Here is a 17997-nt window from a genome sequence, read left to right as displayed (position 1 = left end):
TGGGTGAAGTCGCTAGGCTGTCGGGCCGTTTTGCTGCTTGCTACGACAAAGTCAGGCACTCTTGCCTTTGTTCTCTGTACTGCTCTTATTTGCTATGCGCGGAGAGCTCTGGGACGGAGCGGCCGGCATCTTTTCCACCGGGTGTCCGGCCGCACCTTCAAACTTCAGACTGCTTGTTCACGCTGATGCCGGTGTGCCTTCGCCTCATTGTACAATCATTTCCCGCCCTGTCCGTTGCTCACGACAACTAATTCTCGTGAAGAAACTGAGCGGTAACTAGGTGGAATCACGCTCTGGAGTTAAAACATGCCAGGAGCCTCTACAGAGCCATGCCACTCGAGGCAGCGCCAAGCCGAGCCCCCCAAAATATTTTTTAAAACACTTTGGACTCCGAGACAGCTAGCAGAGTGTTAGCTAAAAGAACTATTATCAAGCGCATCGCTTGGTTAAAAAAACTCAGTTTTCAAATCTGAGACGCAGGCCTCCCTTATCAAGCTGATGGGGAGTCTGCATCGTTTGGGAAAGTGGTGGATGACGCACTTGAAACGGTGAAGGAACACGTCGCTAAAGAACCAAATTTCCAGCAAACTGTACCTGCAGCGCTGGGTTTTTAACACCCGCTGCTCCTTTTGATGGTATTCTTCCAAACACGCACACGTCTGATGGCACAGGAGGTTCATCAATCACCTATCGTGCTCCTCAACAGTGGTTTCGGGGTAGAAAAGGGGAGGAATGCAGCTGGCCTATGCTCCCCTAGAACAGACTCCCTGGTCAGTCACCTTTCGTGCATCTCCAGTAGGAGGCTTGATTACATACTTCACCCACACAAGGGAGCGGATACTTTAGACAAGTGGGTGCTCAAGATAGTGGGCGAGAGTTACTGTATAGAGTTTCTCCAGAAACCTCTGTGCCAACAGCCAAAAACCAGAAGAATGTCTCCAGACCATCTCCTCATCAGTTAAACAAGGTTAGCTGTTTAATACAGACTTCCTTGTACCAAAAAAGGATTTAACCATGCGTCCTGTATTGGATCAGTGTCCTGCAAACCAGTATGTCAAGCCTCAAGCCTCAAAGGTTCATGATGACCACTCTGCATGAGGTTATTTCACTGTCGAAAAATTGGGATTACATGGCCACCTTGGATATGAAAGATGCATCGTAGCGTGCTATGATAGCCAGGGCGTTGGCCGCCTTGATAGTCGTCGCTGCAGATGAGATGACCCTGTGATCCCATCGTGTCCAGCTTCCCGCCCTCGCCGTCCGGCAGGGAGGTTGATGTCGAGGCCGATGCCCCCCCAGCTTTCTTCTTTGCCGCCGCCGAGACGACCGAATCTGGGGTAGGTTGCTCCAGAAGGCACAAGGGGGCAGAGTTGTGGTAGGGTTCTTGAGGAGGGAGAGCCCCTCAACCCAGATGTTATCCAGAAGTGGTACGGCGAGGACAGTCTTCCTTTTAGCCTTGCGCCGTTGGTACAGGAACCCTTCCTTTTTCTTGTCCTCGGGCAGAGCTGGAAGAGCTCGGATGCCCTGGAAATCATGGCATGGAAGGATCCAATCTCGTCGGGCGAGGACGCCTGAGCAGGGTGCGACGGGGGACACGTCCCGTCGCCTCCGTCGTCATCTGTACCTGTCGTAGCAGTGTCCGTGCCTGTATCATCCCCGTGGGTAGTTGACCGGGAAGAAGGCAGAGCGGGCCGCAGAGGTGGGAGAGGTGGCGGAGGATGTGTCGTCCTCTTCTTATGCTAAATCTCATGCTTCTTATCTAAAGCTCAAGAGCTACAGCACGAGGACTCCCAACACTTGAACGTGCAGTAAAAATCTGAGGATGGCTTCCAGAGGTGGGGCTTAGGGAGAGGGCAGTCATTGGCTGGGGGCAGTATGACCCAGAGACCAGTGATTGGTTACTACTAAGAAAGACAGATCAGAAACGAAACTGATACTGATTTTTTTTCTATACAGAGGATTCCCGGCCTGACGGGGAATATTCATGAGCATGTGAATCCATGCCAGACCCATGCTGGAGAACAGTTACAGGTAAGTAACTTGTTCCTTGTACGTCATTTCAGAATGGGTGCATCCGGACATTGACCTCGTTGCAACACTGGAGAATGCACAATGCCCACACTACGCCTCCATGTATCCCCAAATGATGTCCAAGGGGATCGTTCTCTGGATCAAATGGTCAGGGAAATTTGCTTATGCCTCCCCCTTAAAACTCCTCTCCAGGATAATTCACAAGATGCACCAGGAACAAGTTACTCTAATCCTGAGGGCACCAATGTGGGCTTGTCAACCATGGTTCTGGCATCTCATGATGTCACTTTACCCTCCAGTGAACTGTTTTGCCCCAGACAACACTTCACCCATGCCCTCAAATACTCAATTTAGCAGCCTGGCTCATTAAGTCATAGGTTTCGGGCATTTCCAACTACCTCGAAGATGTATGGACATTCTTGCGGAGGCACGTAAACCAAATACCAGGCAATTTTATTCCAGTAAATGGAGATGTTTTGTCATTTGGTATGGTGCTCATAACATCAACCTAATTGATTGTCCACCCACGCAGTCCTTTACCAAACTCTCCTCTTAGACTCGATTAGTTTTTAACTCCCTAAAGGTCCACCTTGCTGCCCTTTCTGCCTACACCACCTCTCGGAGCAAGGTTGTAATCAAGGCTTTCTTGGAAGGTGTGTAAAGACTTCACCGTCCTATTTCTAATCCAACTCCCGGATGGGATTTGAATGTTATTAGTACATTTAAGGGCCCTCCTTTTGAATCGATGCACAAAGCTAGTCTTAAAGCTCTCGCCTATAAGACTGTTTTTTCTGGTGGCCATAATTCCATTTGAAGGATAAGTGAAATGCAGGTGCTTTGAGTTAAAGACCCATTTATAACCTGTCAGAAGGACAATGTGGTTTTATGCGCACATCCACGCTTTGCATCTCCAAGTTCCATGTGAACCAGTCCACAGAACTTTCAAAATCCTATTCAGCTTGAAGAACCCGCCATACATTAGATGTTAGGAGTGCAGTGGTGTGTTGACTCAATAAAACAAAACCACTTCGGAAGACAGATAAATTCTTTGGCTCCATTGCCACTGGTAATGAAGGGGATCCGGTCTCCATGTTGGCAATTTCTTTTTTCTAAACTTTTATTTTTGGTTTGTAATCACATCCTAGCCATCTAACATTCTTCTTTACTTTGTTGTACACAATTTGGAGTTATATTGACCCTATAATACATGAATCTAAACACAGTAACGTTGCATTCACATGGTACACCGTTTCAGACAGGAAAAACGAGGGGTATGTTCTCCGGGGGCAGCTATTAATCATCGGAGTCCTCTGCCTCGGATTTGGATCTCTCCAAATATGCTCTAAAAGGGAGCCCATATGTCTTTTGGTTTATTCATTGGCGTCATTCCTATGTAGGTTTCTTCATACTCGTTTACATACGTTAGTGCCTTAAGGAGGTCGTCTGTGCGAGGGGCGTGTTTGCTCTTCCACAATTGAAGGATACATTTCTTTGCTACCACACATTACATTGAACAATCTTCTTGTTTTCTCTGTGACCTTCCCTATGTCCCCGAACAAATATTTTTGGGGGCTAAGTTGAGCCGGGATCTGTGTAATGTCTTCAATCATGTTCGCTACCTCTTGCCAGAACCTGGCGATTAGTGGACATGCCCAGTACATATGGAATGCGTCTGCGCCGGGGCACCCTCATTTCAGACAGTTAGTTGACTCTGTATTACAAAATTCCGCCAGTTTGGACGGGGTAAAATGAAGTCTGTTCAGTATCTTAAATTGTATTAATCTCAGGCCGGCATTTAACGAGACTTTCTTAGACAACATACAATATCTAAACCATTTTCCCTACTCTATGGTTGTACCCATCCGCTTCCCATGTGGCTTTAATGTTATTGACAGATGTGGAATGTATCTGGATTATATTGTGAAGCTTCGAAACCCCAGTGCCAGATTGCGAGTAGAGTGACTGGAAGCATGCATGTGTGGATGGTTCATCTGGGAACGACAGCCATCGTTTCTTAAAGGCTGCCTTCATGCAGTGATATTGAAGGGTAGCCAATTGAGTGTTTCCGACAGTTTCGGCAAAAAATCTTCTGGTGTTACGAATTTACCGTTTGGGAACATACTTATTTTAACTTCATAGCTGGGGCCCAAGTTTTATGAATGCTAACGTAATACGTGGGTTGGATGCCCGGGAAGTTCCACAGTGGTGCTTGTGGATCATAAGGAGTAATTATTTGTAGTCTTTTACTAATCTTGGCCCAGGCCATGCTCGTAGATGTCGCGGGTCGAGTTTGCAGTCGTCCTTATGAGTTTTAGAGAATATAGTGGAACAAAGGTCAGTGGGCCGGACTGCATGGCTCTCTGTGGGGACACGTGGTATATCTGTTGGGTCCTGCCAGCATTTGGCATATTGTGCCTGAGCTACCAGGTAGTACAATTTGAAGTCGGGTGCAGCAATGCCGCCCGATTCATATGGTTCGACCAGTTTCTCCCACTTCATCCTGTTAGTGCCGCCATTCCATATGAATGTGGATGCCATGGACCTTAGATTTTCGAAGAAGGGTTTGCCTGGCCATATGGGAACATTACTGAAAACATACAGGAGCTTAGGGAGTATCATCATCTTAAGTACCGCAATACGGCCTATGAGTGAGATAGGGAGCCTGGTCCAGATCTGCAGTGTAGTTTGGATCGTTTGCAGTAGGGATTCGGAATTATCAATGTATAGGGATGTCTTGTCCCTGGAAACTAGGATCCCGAGATATCTGATAGGGCCGGGTGACCATTTTAAGGCCATGGGTCTGTGTGGGACAGGTTGTGGCAGGGGTTAATGGGAATGTGTCTGATTTTGTGGAATTTATTTTGTATCCCGAGTATGTTGTGGATTCTTCTATCACCGCAATTGTGGGAGCAAGTTCTTCTCGGGTTCACGTACATATGGTAGAGAGTTGTCTGCGTATATTGAAACAGCCAGGATACTGCCGGCCATCCTCATGCTCCTGTTCCAATCTGATTGCTGCTGCGACTGGTTCTATAGTGAGAGCGAACAGGATGGGAGAAAAGGGACAACCCTGCCTAGTATCCCCCTGTAATCTGAAGTGTTTGGATAGAGTACGATTTGTGAGGACTGCAGCTTTAGGAGAAGTATACAGCAGTCTGACGCACCGTATGAAGTATGGACCGAACCCCGTTTTATGCAGAACCTCGAATAGATGGACCCAGGAGACAGAATCATAAGCTTTCTCAGCATCTAGTGTTACTGTCACTGCCTGTGCATCAGGTTTAATTTGCGCCATGATGCCAAATAGCCTGCGTAGATTTAGGGCCGTGGACCTGTTCGGGATAAAGCCACATTGGTCTGGGTGAATGAGCATGGTCATTTTGGGTAGTAATCTGGTTGCCAGCACCTTAGCAAATATCTTGGCGTCGGTGTTAATTAATGAGACGGGCCGGTATGAGGAGAGATTGTGTGGGGGGCACGTAGGTTTTAATAATACAGTGATGATCGCTTCTGTCGTGTCAGGGAGGGAGCCTGCATTCATGGCCTCCTCCCATACACGTGCCAGGATTGGGGAAATAATAGAATATTCTTTATATAGTTCTGGGGCTAATCCATCTGGGCCCGGGGCTTTGCCAGATGCCAGGGATTTGATTGCGTCTGCAATTTCATAGCTAGTTATCTGCTGCTCCAAGGTCCATTTGTCTTCTGGCGAGAGCACAGGGAGTGCGATCCTGCTTAGGTAGTTTTTTAGGTCATTACGAGAGAATCTGTCATGGTTCGAATATAGTTTGGTGTAGAATTGAGCAAATTCAGAGTTAATGTCCTCGTCGCCATTCACCTCTCCCTTTTCTGATATACTTGTGATGGGAGTGTGACTAAATTCAGCCTTCAGTAAGCGTGCCAGAAGGCGGCCAGCTTTATTTTTCTCCCCGTACCTGTGGGCCCTTGCTGGAAATGCCATGTATTGTGCTCTTGTATGGCAAGATAATTGAATCCCTGAAGAGCTGTTAATTTCTGATAGTGTTTGTTTACTATGTGTTGCACTGTAATCGTTTTCTAGAGTTCAGGTGTTTTTCCACCGCCATTAATTCAGATCTACTGGCCCTAAGCAGGCCAGTTGTCTTGGGCATTATATTGCCCCTTATCCACACCTTGAATGTCTCCCAGATGGTCGACCAGTTCTCCAACGACCCTTCATTGTGTTAAAGAAATTCTTCGATCTCTCTCTCCTCTACTACGTTGGGGTCTTTCAGGATGTTGGGGGGCATTCTCCAACGCTTGAATGGTGGTTTTATGTTTAGAATGCCCACTTCTAGTGTGACCGGGGAGTGGTCTGATAATGTACGGGGGAGTATGTCAGTGTTTGACAGAGGTGGACTGGTGGGAGGAGGCAAACCAGTAATCTATTCTTGATTCTGTGTTGTGGACAGAGGAGTAGAACGTGTATGGTCTCTCTCCTCAGGGTGTGCTGCTCTCCAGACATCCACCAGGCTTAGTTCCTCAAGGGCTTGAGCTAAGACAGTGGCTGATCTAGTGAGGTTTCTTTGTTTATCGGAGGATCTGTCGAGGGTGACAATCAGGATAGGGTTAGTCCCCTCCCCATAGTATAGATGTGTCTTCTGTCGGGCCGATTTCAGTTAGTTTGTCTATATAGAATTGGGGTCATCGTCATTCGGGCCATAGGTATTAACTTGGATTAATTTTACACCTGAGATGGCGCCCCACACTATCGCAAACCTGCCCAGTGGGTGAATTTTACTGTTCTCAGTCACGTAGCCGAATGATGAATGTATCAGAGTGAGGACCCCCCTATTGTGGGAAGAGTATTTAGTGTAGTGTCTATTGTGCCCCCATTGTCGTAAAATGCTGTCTTTTAATTTTTCCAGTGCGTGGGTTTCTTGGAGCATGGCGATATGGGGGTGATGTCTGTTAATGTAAGCACAGACTTTGGCAGCCTTGGCCCTATTCAGCCCACGGATGTTCCAGGTGAGCAATTTCAGTGTCAGTCATGCGTCTGAATTTGCTTGTGGCGTCCTGTACCTGCGTTTGAGTGATGTATACAGGAGGGTGTCATTCGCTGGAGATGTTTGGCTCGTGATAATGTGATTGCAACTTTAAACCAATTGGTGTCTGAGGCCAGACACATGGTGCCCAACAGGGCTCTGTTAACCAACTCTAACAGTCTCAACTTACTAAACAAACCCTTGTAACCTTCTCCCTCCCCCACCCACACCATCGACCCCAACATGATGATGAGCCCTAGTTACAAACTTGTAGCATTACCTGAGGGGGGGGGGGGGGTAAGTGTTGCTGCATAGTGACGGCGACCAGGCTCAGCTCAACCGGCAAGTACAGAATCATGAGCTGCTTCCCCAGTACGCCTCATTAGAATCTTAAACAATACAAAGGATATTGTGCGTCTGCCATCGGTCACAAGAGTTCCCGGGTTCTTTGACCGGTCGCTGTAGGTTGTTCTGGTCATATTCCTTTCCACCCGGAGGGAGGGGAATTGATGCTTCTACGTATGCCAGAGCTTGGGAAAGGGTTTCAAAAGAGTGGGCCCGGCCGGCTTGTTGAATACAGAGCTTTGCTGAAAAGGGAAGAGCATATGGGACTTTCCGTATCCTGAGTTGGCGTTTGATAGCTTCGTAGGACCGTCTCTGACTCTGAACACCAGCAGAAGTCTGGATCGATGCAGATGTCGTTGCCATGTCATAAGGGGCCCAGTTCTCTTGCCAATCTCAGCGCTGTATCTCTGTCCCTGTAGTTGAGTAGCTTAGAGATGACTGTGCCGGGCTTGGGGGCCGTTGCCAGGGTGTGATGCGCTCTTTCCACCAGGAACTGTGGGGGAAAAGGAATCCTCACCAAGCAGTGATTTCAATAGGTCTTCAATACAGGTTTCTATTGGCCCCTTGCAGAAGGCCTCTGACGGTCCCACAATACGTATATTGCTGTAGCGCGATCTTGATTCCAAGTCTTCACACTTGCCTCATAACTTGGCCATCTCACCTTTTCAGGAGTGTTGAGTATTTTGATGTATGGAGTCTTCACTGGCGCTGATTCTGGTTTCTGTTTCTGTTATGCAGGCACTTTCTTTGTCGACTCGGGATTTGAGGGATCCTATTGTGGAGACGATGTTATCCAGTTTGACATTAACAGCTAAGAATTCATTCTGTACTGTCGTAAGGAGATGGTCGAATTTTGTGTCGTCCGCTGATGTCGCTGTGGAAGGCTCTGCGGGGTCCGAACTAACCGTAGACATTTGTGAGCTCGTGTAGGAGTCCATTGGGCCAGTCTTTCTGTTCTTTGTGGTGTTCCTGCCAGGCATTTCCAGGATGACTGTCTGATAGGGGCTTATTTGATTGGTATCGTGGAGGCTTGGCACGTGTTGTATGTTTCAGCTGCCTACTAAGGGTAGTCTTGTTTGGCGCGGTGGAGCATTGTTGCCCAGTGGACTGTGCAATGGCACTGATGGGCTTAAGTCCTTCCTTCTATCTGGGTGGTAGGAGAGTGGTATGATCAACGTCTTCCGCTGGGGTCTGTTGGAACAATACACCCGCGTTGCTGGTTGGGCGTCTGTGTTGGTAAATGTTCTGGGTGTGGTTTATTGGCACCCGGTTGGACAGCCAGTTTACATGCCACCTTGGTGGTGGAGGATGCAGAGAGTCCAACTGGTTTACTGATTGCCCCAAACCTCCCGACCCCCAGGTGTTCAGGCAGTTGTCCGTGGTCCCCCCCACCCCCCAGTTCCCGCACTTCGCAGCTTCAGCAGAGAGTAGGGCTGACTAGGATCTGTATGGAGCCAGCGTGTGTGCTGGGAACCCTGACCCCAAAGTTACGTGTCCTGTTTAGGTACGGATGGATATGTGTAGTAGGGGCCTCCGTCACCCGCCGACTGCAAATGGAACTTGATGTGTCGGAGGCAGCAGCCAACTGTCAGAGGTTTGCAATGGCATTGATATCCTGCGATGGAGAAGGTTAGCTAGCTGTATTTGCCAGTAGTTATCCACTATGTGGGTCACGGGGCTGGATTGAGTCCTCTCACGTAGATAATGTCCCCTTGTAATACGTCGCGGCCTGGGATTGCGCCGTGTGGCCTCAGGCCCTCTCAGCCTCTGCCGGGTCCAGCAACGCTATTATGGGGTGTGGGGCTGGCCGGACAGATTTTTAGTGATGTTGTCGGAGCGTGGGTATATTGGTGTTATCCGTGCCGCTTCCCCAGATAAGGAGCAACACAAAGGCTAAGTATTACAGCCCCTGTCCTCCAATCACGCACCTTTCACTCCGTACCTGTCCTTTCACGGGGGGGCCTCCAGGCTGGTGTGTTTGCTCTGATCAGCTGCCTCCTGCCTGGTAAAGCGCGGCTCTCCCGAGGCAGTCCGCAGGTCCTCACCCAGCGCGTATCCCGGCGGGATGGCGCTGCGTAGCCACGGATGTTCCTGAGTCCTGGAGTTGCCTGGGGGAGGCTCGCCAGAGGCTAGAGTAAGGGGGGGGGGCGTGTGGTCGACTTTACAGCCTGTCCGGCCCCGTCCCGCTGGTTCACAGGCCTGCCCACCCCTCCGGCGCAGTCTAGTTGTCCCCGCGGCAGGTCTCCGGAGGAATTATCAGGGGGCCGCTGCGTGGGGTGGAGACTGCAGCAGCACTCACGGGACCGATCCGCCGGGTCCGCTTATGTGGCAGCTCACGCCGCGGCCCGTGCGCGATCCAATGTCTCGGGATCTGCAGCAGGGTTTCCAGGTTCAGAGTTGGCGCGCAGTTCCACCAGCACAGCCCTGGGGGCGAACAGGGTGTTCAAGCAGCGTTTTCTTCCGCTCTTTCTCCCAGGGGGTGGGGCAGGAGTGTTTATTCGGCAGAAACGTTGATTTTGGTGCTCCGAGGGCTGCAGCTTCAGTTCGTTTATTTTTTTATTTTTATAAGAATTATTGACGGAGCGGAGCAAAGCGTTCAGGCGGCCATCTTTGTTGCGCAACAGCGCCCCAATCCAAGTTGGCAATTTCTAAATGGATCGATAAATGTATCAGTGTGTTACTCTCGGAGCTGTACTTTTTTTTTTTTTTTTTTTTTACGCCTGGAGCACATTCTACTCTAGGCACAAGAGCTACTATCGCTTTTGTTGCAAATATTCCTATAGATGCCATTTGCAAGGTCTGGAGTTCTGTTCACACCTTTACACATTATTGCTTAGATATACGTTCTCAGGTGAGTCAGGTGGTGTTTAGACCTCTTTGCAGCTGTTCTTTCAATCATCCCCCATCCATTTTGGTACTGCTTGCTAGTTTATGCACAGAATCTTATGCTAAGCAGAAACGCACGCGTCAGATTGACATTGCTTACCGTAATCTTATTTGTTGGGCTTGTATCTGCTTAATTTACATGCGCCCACCCTTCCTCCCCTCTTAGAGTTGAAGGAATGTAGACATCTTACACCTTTCTATCATTCTGTACTCGCTCACACATTTTCTTCAGGCTCACTCATGGCAGAACAAAAAATAACCTGGGTACTTCAACGCGTGAAGGATCAATTGTCCACTACACACCACAGCAGGTGTCACATGCCCAGGTCGACATTCCTTTTTGATCTTAGAGATACCATACTCTGTGATTACCACTAGACGTCGGACTAGATGGACAGCATGTGAATCTAAGCAGATACAAGCACCATAAATAAGATTATGGTAAGTAATGCATGCAATTTATCACAACCAAGAATGTGTAAATGTGAAAAACTATCCATTTTTGATGAATTTATGTTTTTAAGCATAAATTAAAGTTTGCTTCCCGAAAAAGGGACAGATGTTTCTTCAATTTATTTTAGAGAAGTTTACAACTAGATGAGCTTGTGTGCTTCTTGCTTACTACACTGATGCCATTGAAGTGGATGCTCATGCATTGTAATCTGTGGTGGTTGTAGTGTTATAGGCTGTTGGATTATAGTTGATTATGGCCAATTTCAGTGGATCTGCTAGGTAAAATGTAGTTTGTTTTTTGTTGATCTTTTTTCAAATTTCTGTTTCTCGAATCTCTGATTTCATGTATTAACAGGAGCCGAAAACTACAGATCCGAAATATCCCGCCTCACCTACAGTGGGAGGTAAGATATATTGCATTCATTTGGATTTTTCAGCTGGGTATTAACTTGGTCACCCTATACCAATTCACAGCCTGGCCAATTATTCTACAGTTATGGTTTAACATGTAGAAATACTAGGTTTAGTAAATGTTTATTTTAATTATGGTTTCTGTGGATTTCTTTCCTTTTCAGGATAGTCCTACACTGCATTGATTAGTCATCTGTCAAATCTCTAGCTTACTCAAGTATTGGGGCTTGGGGAAGAAGTGGCTTGTGAGCAAGTGTGATTTGTGAATCATGTGTGAGGTGGGGGTGGGGCATTTAAAACTTTTTCAGAAGTCAATGTGGCACCAGTGGAATATATGTTGATTTGCACACACTTCCCAACTGACTTAAACTTGTGCATCAAGCCGTCTGTACACCCACCATTCAAATTCCTCACCATCTACACGCACCCTTCACACGTGCGTGCCCACACCACTCAGCTCACCACCACATTCTACTGCCTTAATTGAAGAGCCCAAGAAAATAAATAATGGATACATTCATGAACCATAGCGTAGTCCATAAACTAATCTGGTAGCATCTTTCTTTGCTCTACCTGCATCCTTATTGAAATAGCTTTGAATGATGGCGCCCCATCCGGCATCCCGCTAGTGCCATTGGCAGAGGGGGATCTTGGGCACCATTGCATTTCAGTAGTGTCTGGTGGGGGGAGCAAGGGATACTTGGTCACCAGCGTGTGGGTCACCCCCAAAAGGCGGCATAATGCTGTGCTTCCACCCTGCAGCGGCACCGGTTTGTTCATCACTACTGCAAATACTTGTCTTGCTCATGCACTCCACATTCTACCGATGGATATCCTGAATCCTACCATAATTGGACCCCACACCAATCTCTTCCATTAGACACATGAATTTGGACGTGCCTTTGATTCTGTACCTCTAACCTTATTCTGACCCAATCATCTAAAACATGGCATCTCCAATCATGTCCTGTCCCCCTACGAAACGGGCATCTTAGCTGGCCTTGTCTTGTGTTCACTTAATTTTTCTTCTCAAAATCTTTTCGTTCCAAAATCTCTTGCATTTGACTGCCATCTAAATCCTTCTGGTGAATTGGAAGAAACCCTTCCTGGTCAAACACTGGGCACATCTTGCTTCTGGCATGCCTCTCATGCCTAATCACACAAGGGGTGATGCCAGTAGCTACGTGAAGGGGTCAGTCCATGGGTCAATATCCATTAATTTTGCAAGCACAGAACGCTGTTTTCCACTGCAGTCCACTGGACACATTCCTTCAAAACATTCTTCTAGCTCTCAACCTGACCATTGAATTGTGGATGTAAATGACTCTTGTGGTGCTCAATATCACAAAACTGCAAAAATCTACTAGTCATTGGACATGAGCTGGACTCCATTTTTGCTCATTGTGGTAGGGAATTCCTTGCGCAGCAATACCATTGTCAAAAAATGGATAAGTTACAAAGTAGTAGGTTGCTCTATGAAGCCAACGTCCACCTATTATGAGAAACCTTCAACCAGCCATATGACCTATTGCATTTCGCCCCCAAAATGTGTAGAAGTAGGACAAACGTTATGGCTAAGCCCTCTGACCGTCCACCTGGATTGTAAGTGGAGCATTGTGGGCCAGCTGGGACTTGGGGATTCCCAAACGTCATATTGGCCCAGAAATTCATCTATGTCCCTGTCTAGCTGTGGCAGTCAATGAGCACCAAGTGGCCTGAAGGTGCCAATTGCCAATTGGACTACCTTGTGACCTAATTTAGGGGGTGGGAGGAACCAGTCAGCATGAAACAGCAGAAAGCCTTCCATTGACAACAGGTTGCAAATGGTTTGGGCAGTGAATCTTGGACAAACTAGTTTGTCCATCACATGCCTTCTGACTATTCTCCATGGCATATGTCCACTTATAGGACACCCCATCTCACTCTCCTCCAAAACCCTCTGCCTGTTGACCACACAAGTAGCAGTTTCAGGTGATATTGTAACCATAGAGCTTTTCTAGTATCCTTGCCAGTTATCGTGAGACTTACGGAAATCTGCCTTCATACAGGATGTTATGGCTTGAGGTCGGTTTGCAGCAGAAAATGTCTGCCCCAAATGTAGTTATGTAAATGACCAAGTGCCTCCATCACTCCTGCACCTTACCAGCATAGCATCAAATCTATAGACATTAGTGTTAAATTATGTTGCTTATTTTACCATGCTTAAATTAACACAATTGTCTACCACAGATGCTAGCTGTATACTTTATTAGACAGTCTTCAATGACCTACTCATTGGTAGGGTTACTTCTTTAAAGTTGGCAATGAATCTTCATTAGATTGCATACAAACCCAGAAAGGGCTCTACTTATCTGGTGTAGGGGCTTGATTGATGTCCAGAGGAGGCTTTCACAGGGAGACACTTTGTCCTCTTACACCACATGCTGCAGGTACTCCACTTCTGGACGCCCAAAACGGGACTTGCAGGTGCAAATCAAGAAGGTGGGTTTGGTAATGAGCCAGACAGAGAACTAGAGCTCTGATACACCCCTTTGTTCCTAACGAGAAAATAGTCTTGAATGCAAGGAAACTAAAAAAGTATCAATCCAAATGTTGGAATTGTTTGAGCATAAATCCACACATAGTCTTGGTTCGCCCATCATAGTTCTTGCTGCAAACATAGGTCTCAGCCATAATGAGGACTCTACAAGCCCTGTGGATGTCTTGTTGGAAGTTAGGCAGGACACCTTACAGCTCCATCTGTGATCTTGGTGTATTGGCATAGATCAGGATCAGGCTGAGGTCTCTGCATGCCTTCATGACTGCCTAAGGGCCAGAATTGGCATAAGCTAAATGGCGATAAGACGGAGGTAATGGTGGTGGGCTGTCCTTCCGATCCCTCACTGTGGACCTCCGCTTTTCTGGCCCACCTCTCTAGGTAATCTTCCTAGCCCAGTTAGCAAAGTGAAAAATCTGGGTGTCATTCTCTGCCTCCCTTTCTATGTCAAACCAGGTTACGGCTGTCTGTCAGTCCACCACCAGATTAGGGTCCTCAAGAGGGTTCATGATACCGGAAGCCATCCGCCCTCCCGTGGTGGCCGCGCTAGTCCTTTCGCGGTTGGATTACTGCAACTCTTTAGATCTGTCGCAACCGATCGGCCTCACACAGCGGCTTCAGCGCATGCAGAACCTGGCGGCCAGGTTAGCCATCGGCTCTCCCTACGGTGCTCACATTCCGCCAGTGCTCTGTCGACTCTATTGGCTTCCAGTGGCCTAGCGTGTCCATTTTAAGTTGTGTATTCACTGGGCGATCCATGGCCAAGGAGCAGAGTTTCTCCAGTCCAAATTCTCCCAATACATCCCGGAACGTGACTTGCGCTCTTCCGCCACTAACCTACTTATTGTTCCAAGGTTTAACCATGAAAGAATCGGCGGCAGAGCCTGCTCCATTGCTGCTGCTAAACTTTGGAGCAACCTCCCACTGTCGCTCAAAGGCACTCCTAACATCTTGGTTTTTAAAGAGCTCTGAAAACCATCCTATTCTAGTCCTGTTTCTTTTTCCATAGGTTTTCCCCTTTAGCAAGCAGCCTCCTCTCCAGCGCCAGGATGCCCCTGGGCGACCGTGCGCTTTATAAGTTCAGATAACGTAACATCTTGTTCTTCACTGGAATGGTGTTAGGCTTAGGTTTTATTGTGTGAAAGCTTTTAATCTTCGGAGTCACTTGGTACACATTTCTTGTTTTGCCTTGGCATCTTTTACTGCCCTTCTCAACGTATTGTCTGGACTTGCTCTGCTGATCATGGATCTAGGTTTATTCTAAGCTGCCGTTCTTTACAGCCATACGTCTTTTCCCAGCCTAAAACAAAACAAGTGATGTGATGGCTGAAAGATTTTGAGATCTTCTGAACCTGCCATTGCTCTGACAAAGTGATGGTCTCACCTGAGTCTGACATGCGTCTTACCATGTTGCCCATGATTTTAACATGGCAGCCTATAATGGATCTTTTTAGGGCTATTATATACCACCATAACAAGTTGGGCCAACTCGCCATGACCCTGGGTTATTGCTAAGACTGAAAAAGTGGCTCACTTCTTGCAAATGTGTAAAACTGTGCTAGTTACTGGGCATGCTTTGTTGTAGGCATGCCAGATCTTGAACATACACACATTAGATTTGTGGTGGTGTTGACGAAGACTTGGTCTCTTCAGTTTCAATGGGGAAATCCTGTATATGGTAGAATGTAAAATCCCCTTTTCTATGTTGATTGCTCTAGGGACGAGTTGCAGTGGGTAAGCTGTTGGTACTTTACCCTGTGTGGTCATGCACAATCATTTGGAAGATGATCATTGACTCTGCTGACCCAACCGTGCATGGAATGGCTAGGATCCTCAACACTGTCCTGTTTGTCTATGTGCTTTCATCCTGCCATTGGAGTCTGGTATAGAAATTGTTTGACAAGTATGCTGGCCTGCTCATCGTAATGTGTTGCCATTCTTTTAATGGCCCTGGTGTAGACGTCAAAGCCTGCATCTTCTCTCTGGGAATAGACCATGGAAATGTGTTCAAATTTGCCTGGTCCCTTGTTTTCCAGGGCTTGGTACAAGAGTGCAAAAGTTCCTGTCCAACCTGAGCCCTCCATTCTTGCCACAAGGTCATTTTCAAAGTTCTTAATTTTTTTTGCTAAGTGGAGATTATTTGGTGCTTGCAAGACGTAAGGTGTTGCTGCTACAATCTGAGAGGCAGCCATTATCTGAGGTGGTGTATGTTTTCTTTGCGAGGCACGATGTGCCAATCTGTTAGGAACTCCTCTGCAACCAGTACTTTTACTCTTACATTTCGTCCCCTTGCCTCCATCCTGTATGGGCGTCCCTCGCTAGGGATAGGAACTGAACCTTTTTTCCAGCAGAAAAAGAAAAATTTCCCTTTAAATGTATACGCGCACGGCCCTGGAAGTAGGCGCTCCCTTAACCTGCCCACCGGTGCCACACCTCAGTCCTCTTTTCCGCATCGACTGGAACGGACTGCTTTCACCAGCATTCCTGGGTGAGGCCTCAAGTCTCGTAATTCCATGCGCTTTCCCTAATCTTGTTTGCTTATTTTCAGCTATTTGGGAACACTGTGCACCAGTGCCTTAGTCTGTCCCCAGCGCAAGTCGACCGCGCCTGGCGTCAGCAGGTGCCCGTCGTGCGGTTCCTTTCCCACATTGGATCCGCTTTGACTCAGGGAAGACAAATAATTGGAAGGCTGCTCCTCGTGCAATGATCACACCCTGATCCCTCAAAGAGGCTGGCGAGGTGGAGAGTTGCTCTACAGGACTCTGCCGGAGAGAAGTAAGGAATACGTATGCATGAAGACCAAGAAGGTACGCATACTCTTCTCATAAGCACCACACAGGGGCGACTCCTTCCCGGGAAGCCTACTGATGGAGGGGTCAGTCAGACCCTTGCACAGACGGCAAGGACACTAAGGCTCTTGTAGCTACTGGATTAATGGGCGAGGGGTTTAAGGGCCCTACCGGTTCCACCGCTGAGGGGCCTACTGGCTGTGGTACTAGGACACATACCGAGGGGCTTAGCTCTGCTACTGGGCTCATGCCTGAGGAGACGCCTACTCACAGCACAGACAGCACTACTGGCCACATGGCTGAGGGACAATTGCCTACCAGGCCCACAACTGAGGTGCAGGGTGGGGCAGAGCCCAGGCCCACGCCGTCCAGTGGCACGTGCGGAAGGCGAGGACAAAATGACGCTGCGCACAGGCAAGATGGCGCCCAGGACAGTAGCCCACCAAAAGGGTGAATTGCAAAGGCGCAGGCCTGTGGCCAGGGCAGATTGGTGTCGTATGACTCTGGTAACGTGGACCGCGTCATACCAGACATTCACGGGTCAGCCACAGTACCATGAGGGCATGTAGTCGCAAGGGGGAGACGGGCCTTTTATCCACCACAGCTGGCGCAGGATCGTCCCAGCCTGCTTGTGAGGATTATTTTTTTTGACAAGTGTTTGACCCTCATGCAGTCTCCACAGATGGGGAATATCCTTAAGGGCATAATGCAGGAGGTGCTGCTTCCCACACTGCCACCCCTGCCTCCTTCAGTGTCAGAATTAACATCCGTGAACGGAGGGACCCCTTCTAACACAGGTGACCAACCATACACTGATGAGGAGCAGGACACGCCTTCTTTGGCAAGGGCATTCCATGATAGGATTGTGGGGCTAGCTGATTACCTGGGCATTTCTCAGCCCCAGAGGAAGCTGACCGAGTCAGGGTTACTGGCAGAATTGCTCACCCCACACAGATCGTGACTGCTTCACTCTTGGCAGAGATCAATTACCTGGTGGAGAGCAAGGCGGTGGAGGAGGTTACTATTCCTCAGCAGAAGCATTGCTTTTACTCCTGCATTTTTGCCATTTCAAAAGAACCAGGCGGGCCTGCAAGTGGTCCTAGTTCTTTCCTTCCTGAATCTATACCTACCTCTGCAGAAGTTCAAAATGATGATGCCACTGCTTCTAGCGGACACGCTGTGTGTGGGTGGGGGGTGTGACTGGACGTGCTCTCTGGATCTGAAAGATGCATATTTGCATGTCCTCATAATGCAGTCCCATCGATCCTTCCTCAGGAGCAGTTGGCATTTGGACAGACAACTCTACATAAACAAGCAGGTTGACACCAGATGTCCCCCCCCCCCCCCTCCCTGCATCCCCCCTTAGCAGACTGGCCCTCAGCATCTGGGAGTGGGCGATCGAGCAGCACATCTGGATCTCAGTGCATCTGCCGGGAGAATCTAACTTCGAGGCGGACACACTCATGGGCTCCAACAATTGTGTGGCAACTGAACACAAGACCTTCAAGAGATTTTCAGCAGGGGGTCACCAGAGCATGGTTCC

The 17997-nt window shown here is 48.2% G+C and overlaps 1 protein-coding gene across 2 annotated transcripts in view; it reads left to right on the top strand.

Moving 5' to 3' along the window:
* IGF2BP3 (insulin like growth factor 2 mRNA binding protein 3) overlaps positions 1 to 17997 on the top strand; it is a 1445925-nt gene that overhangs the window by 371888 nt on the left and 1056040 nt on the right. For both annotated transcript variants that reach the window (XM_069648320.1, XM_069648321.1), the window contains one exon: positions 11074 to 11122. In XM_069648320.1, the coding sequence (XP_069504421.1) occupies positions 11074 to 11122 (49 nt within the window). The remainder of the gene's footprint in view (positions 1 to 11073; positions 11123 to 17997) is intronic.

The sequence above is a fragment of the Ambystoma mexicanum genome, chromosome 2q, assembly GCF_040938575.1.
Source record: "Ambystoma mexicanum isolate Mex_15411 chromosome 2q, UKY_AmexF1_1, whole genome shotgun sequence".
NCBI classification, from domain to species: Eukaryota; Metazoa; Chordata; class Amphibia; order Caudata; family Ambystomatidae; genus Ambystoma; species Ambystoma mexicanum.
This window is presented reverse-complemented; position numbering and strand designations above follow the sequence as displayed.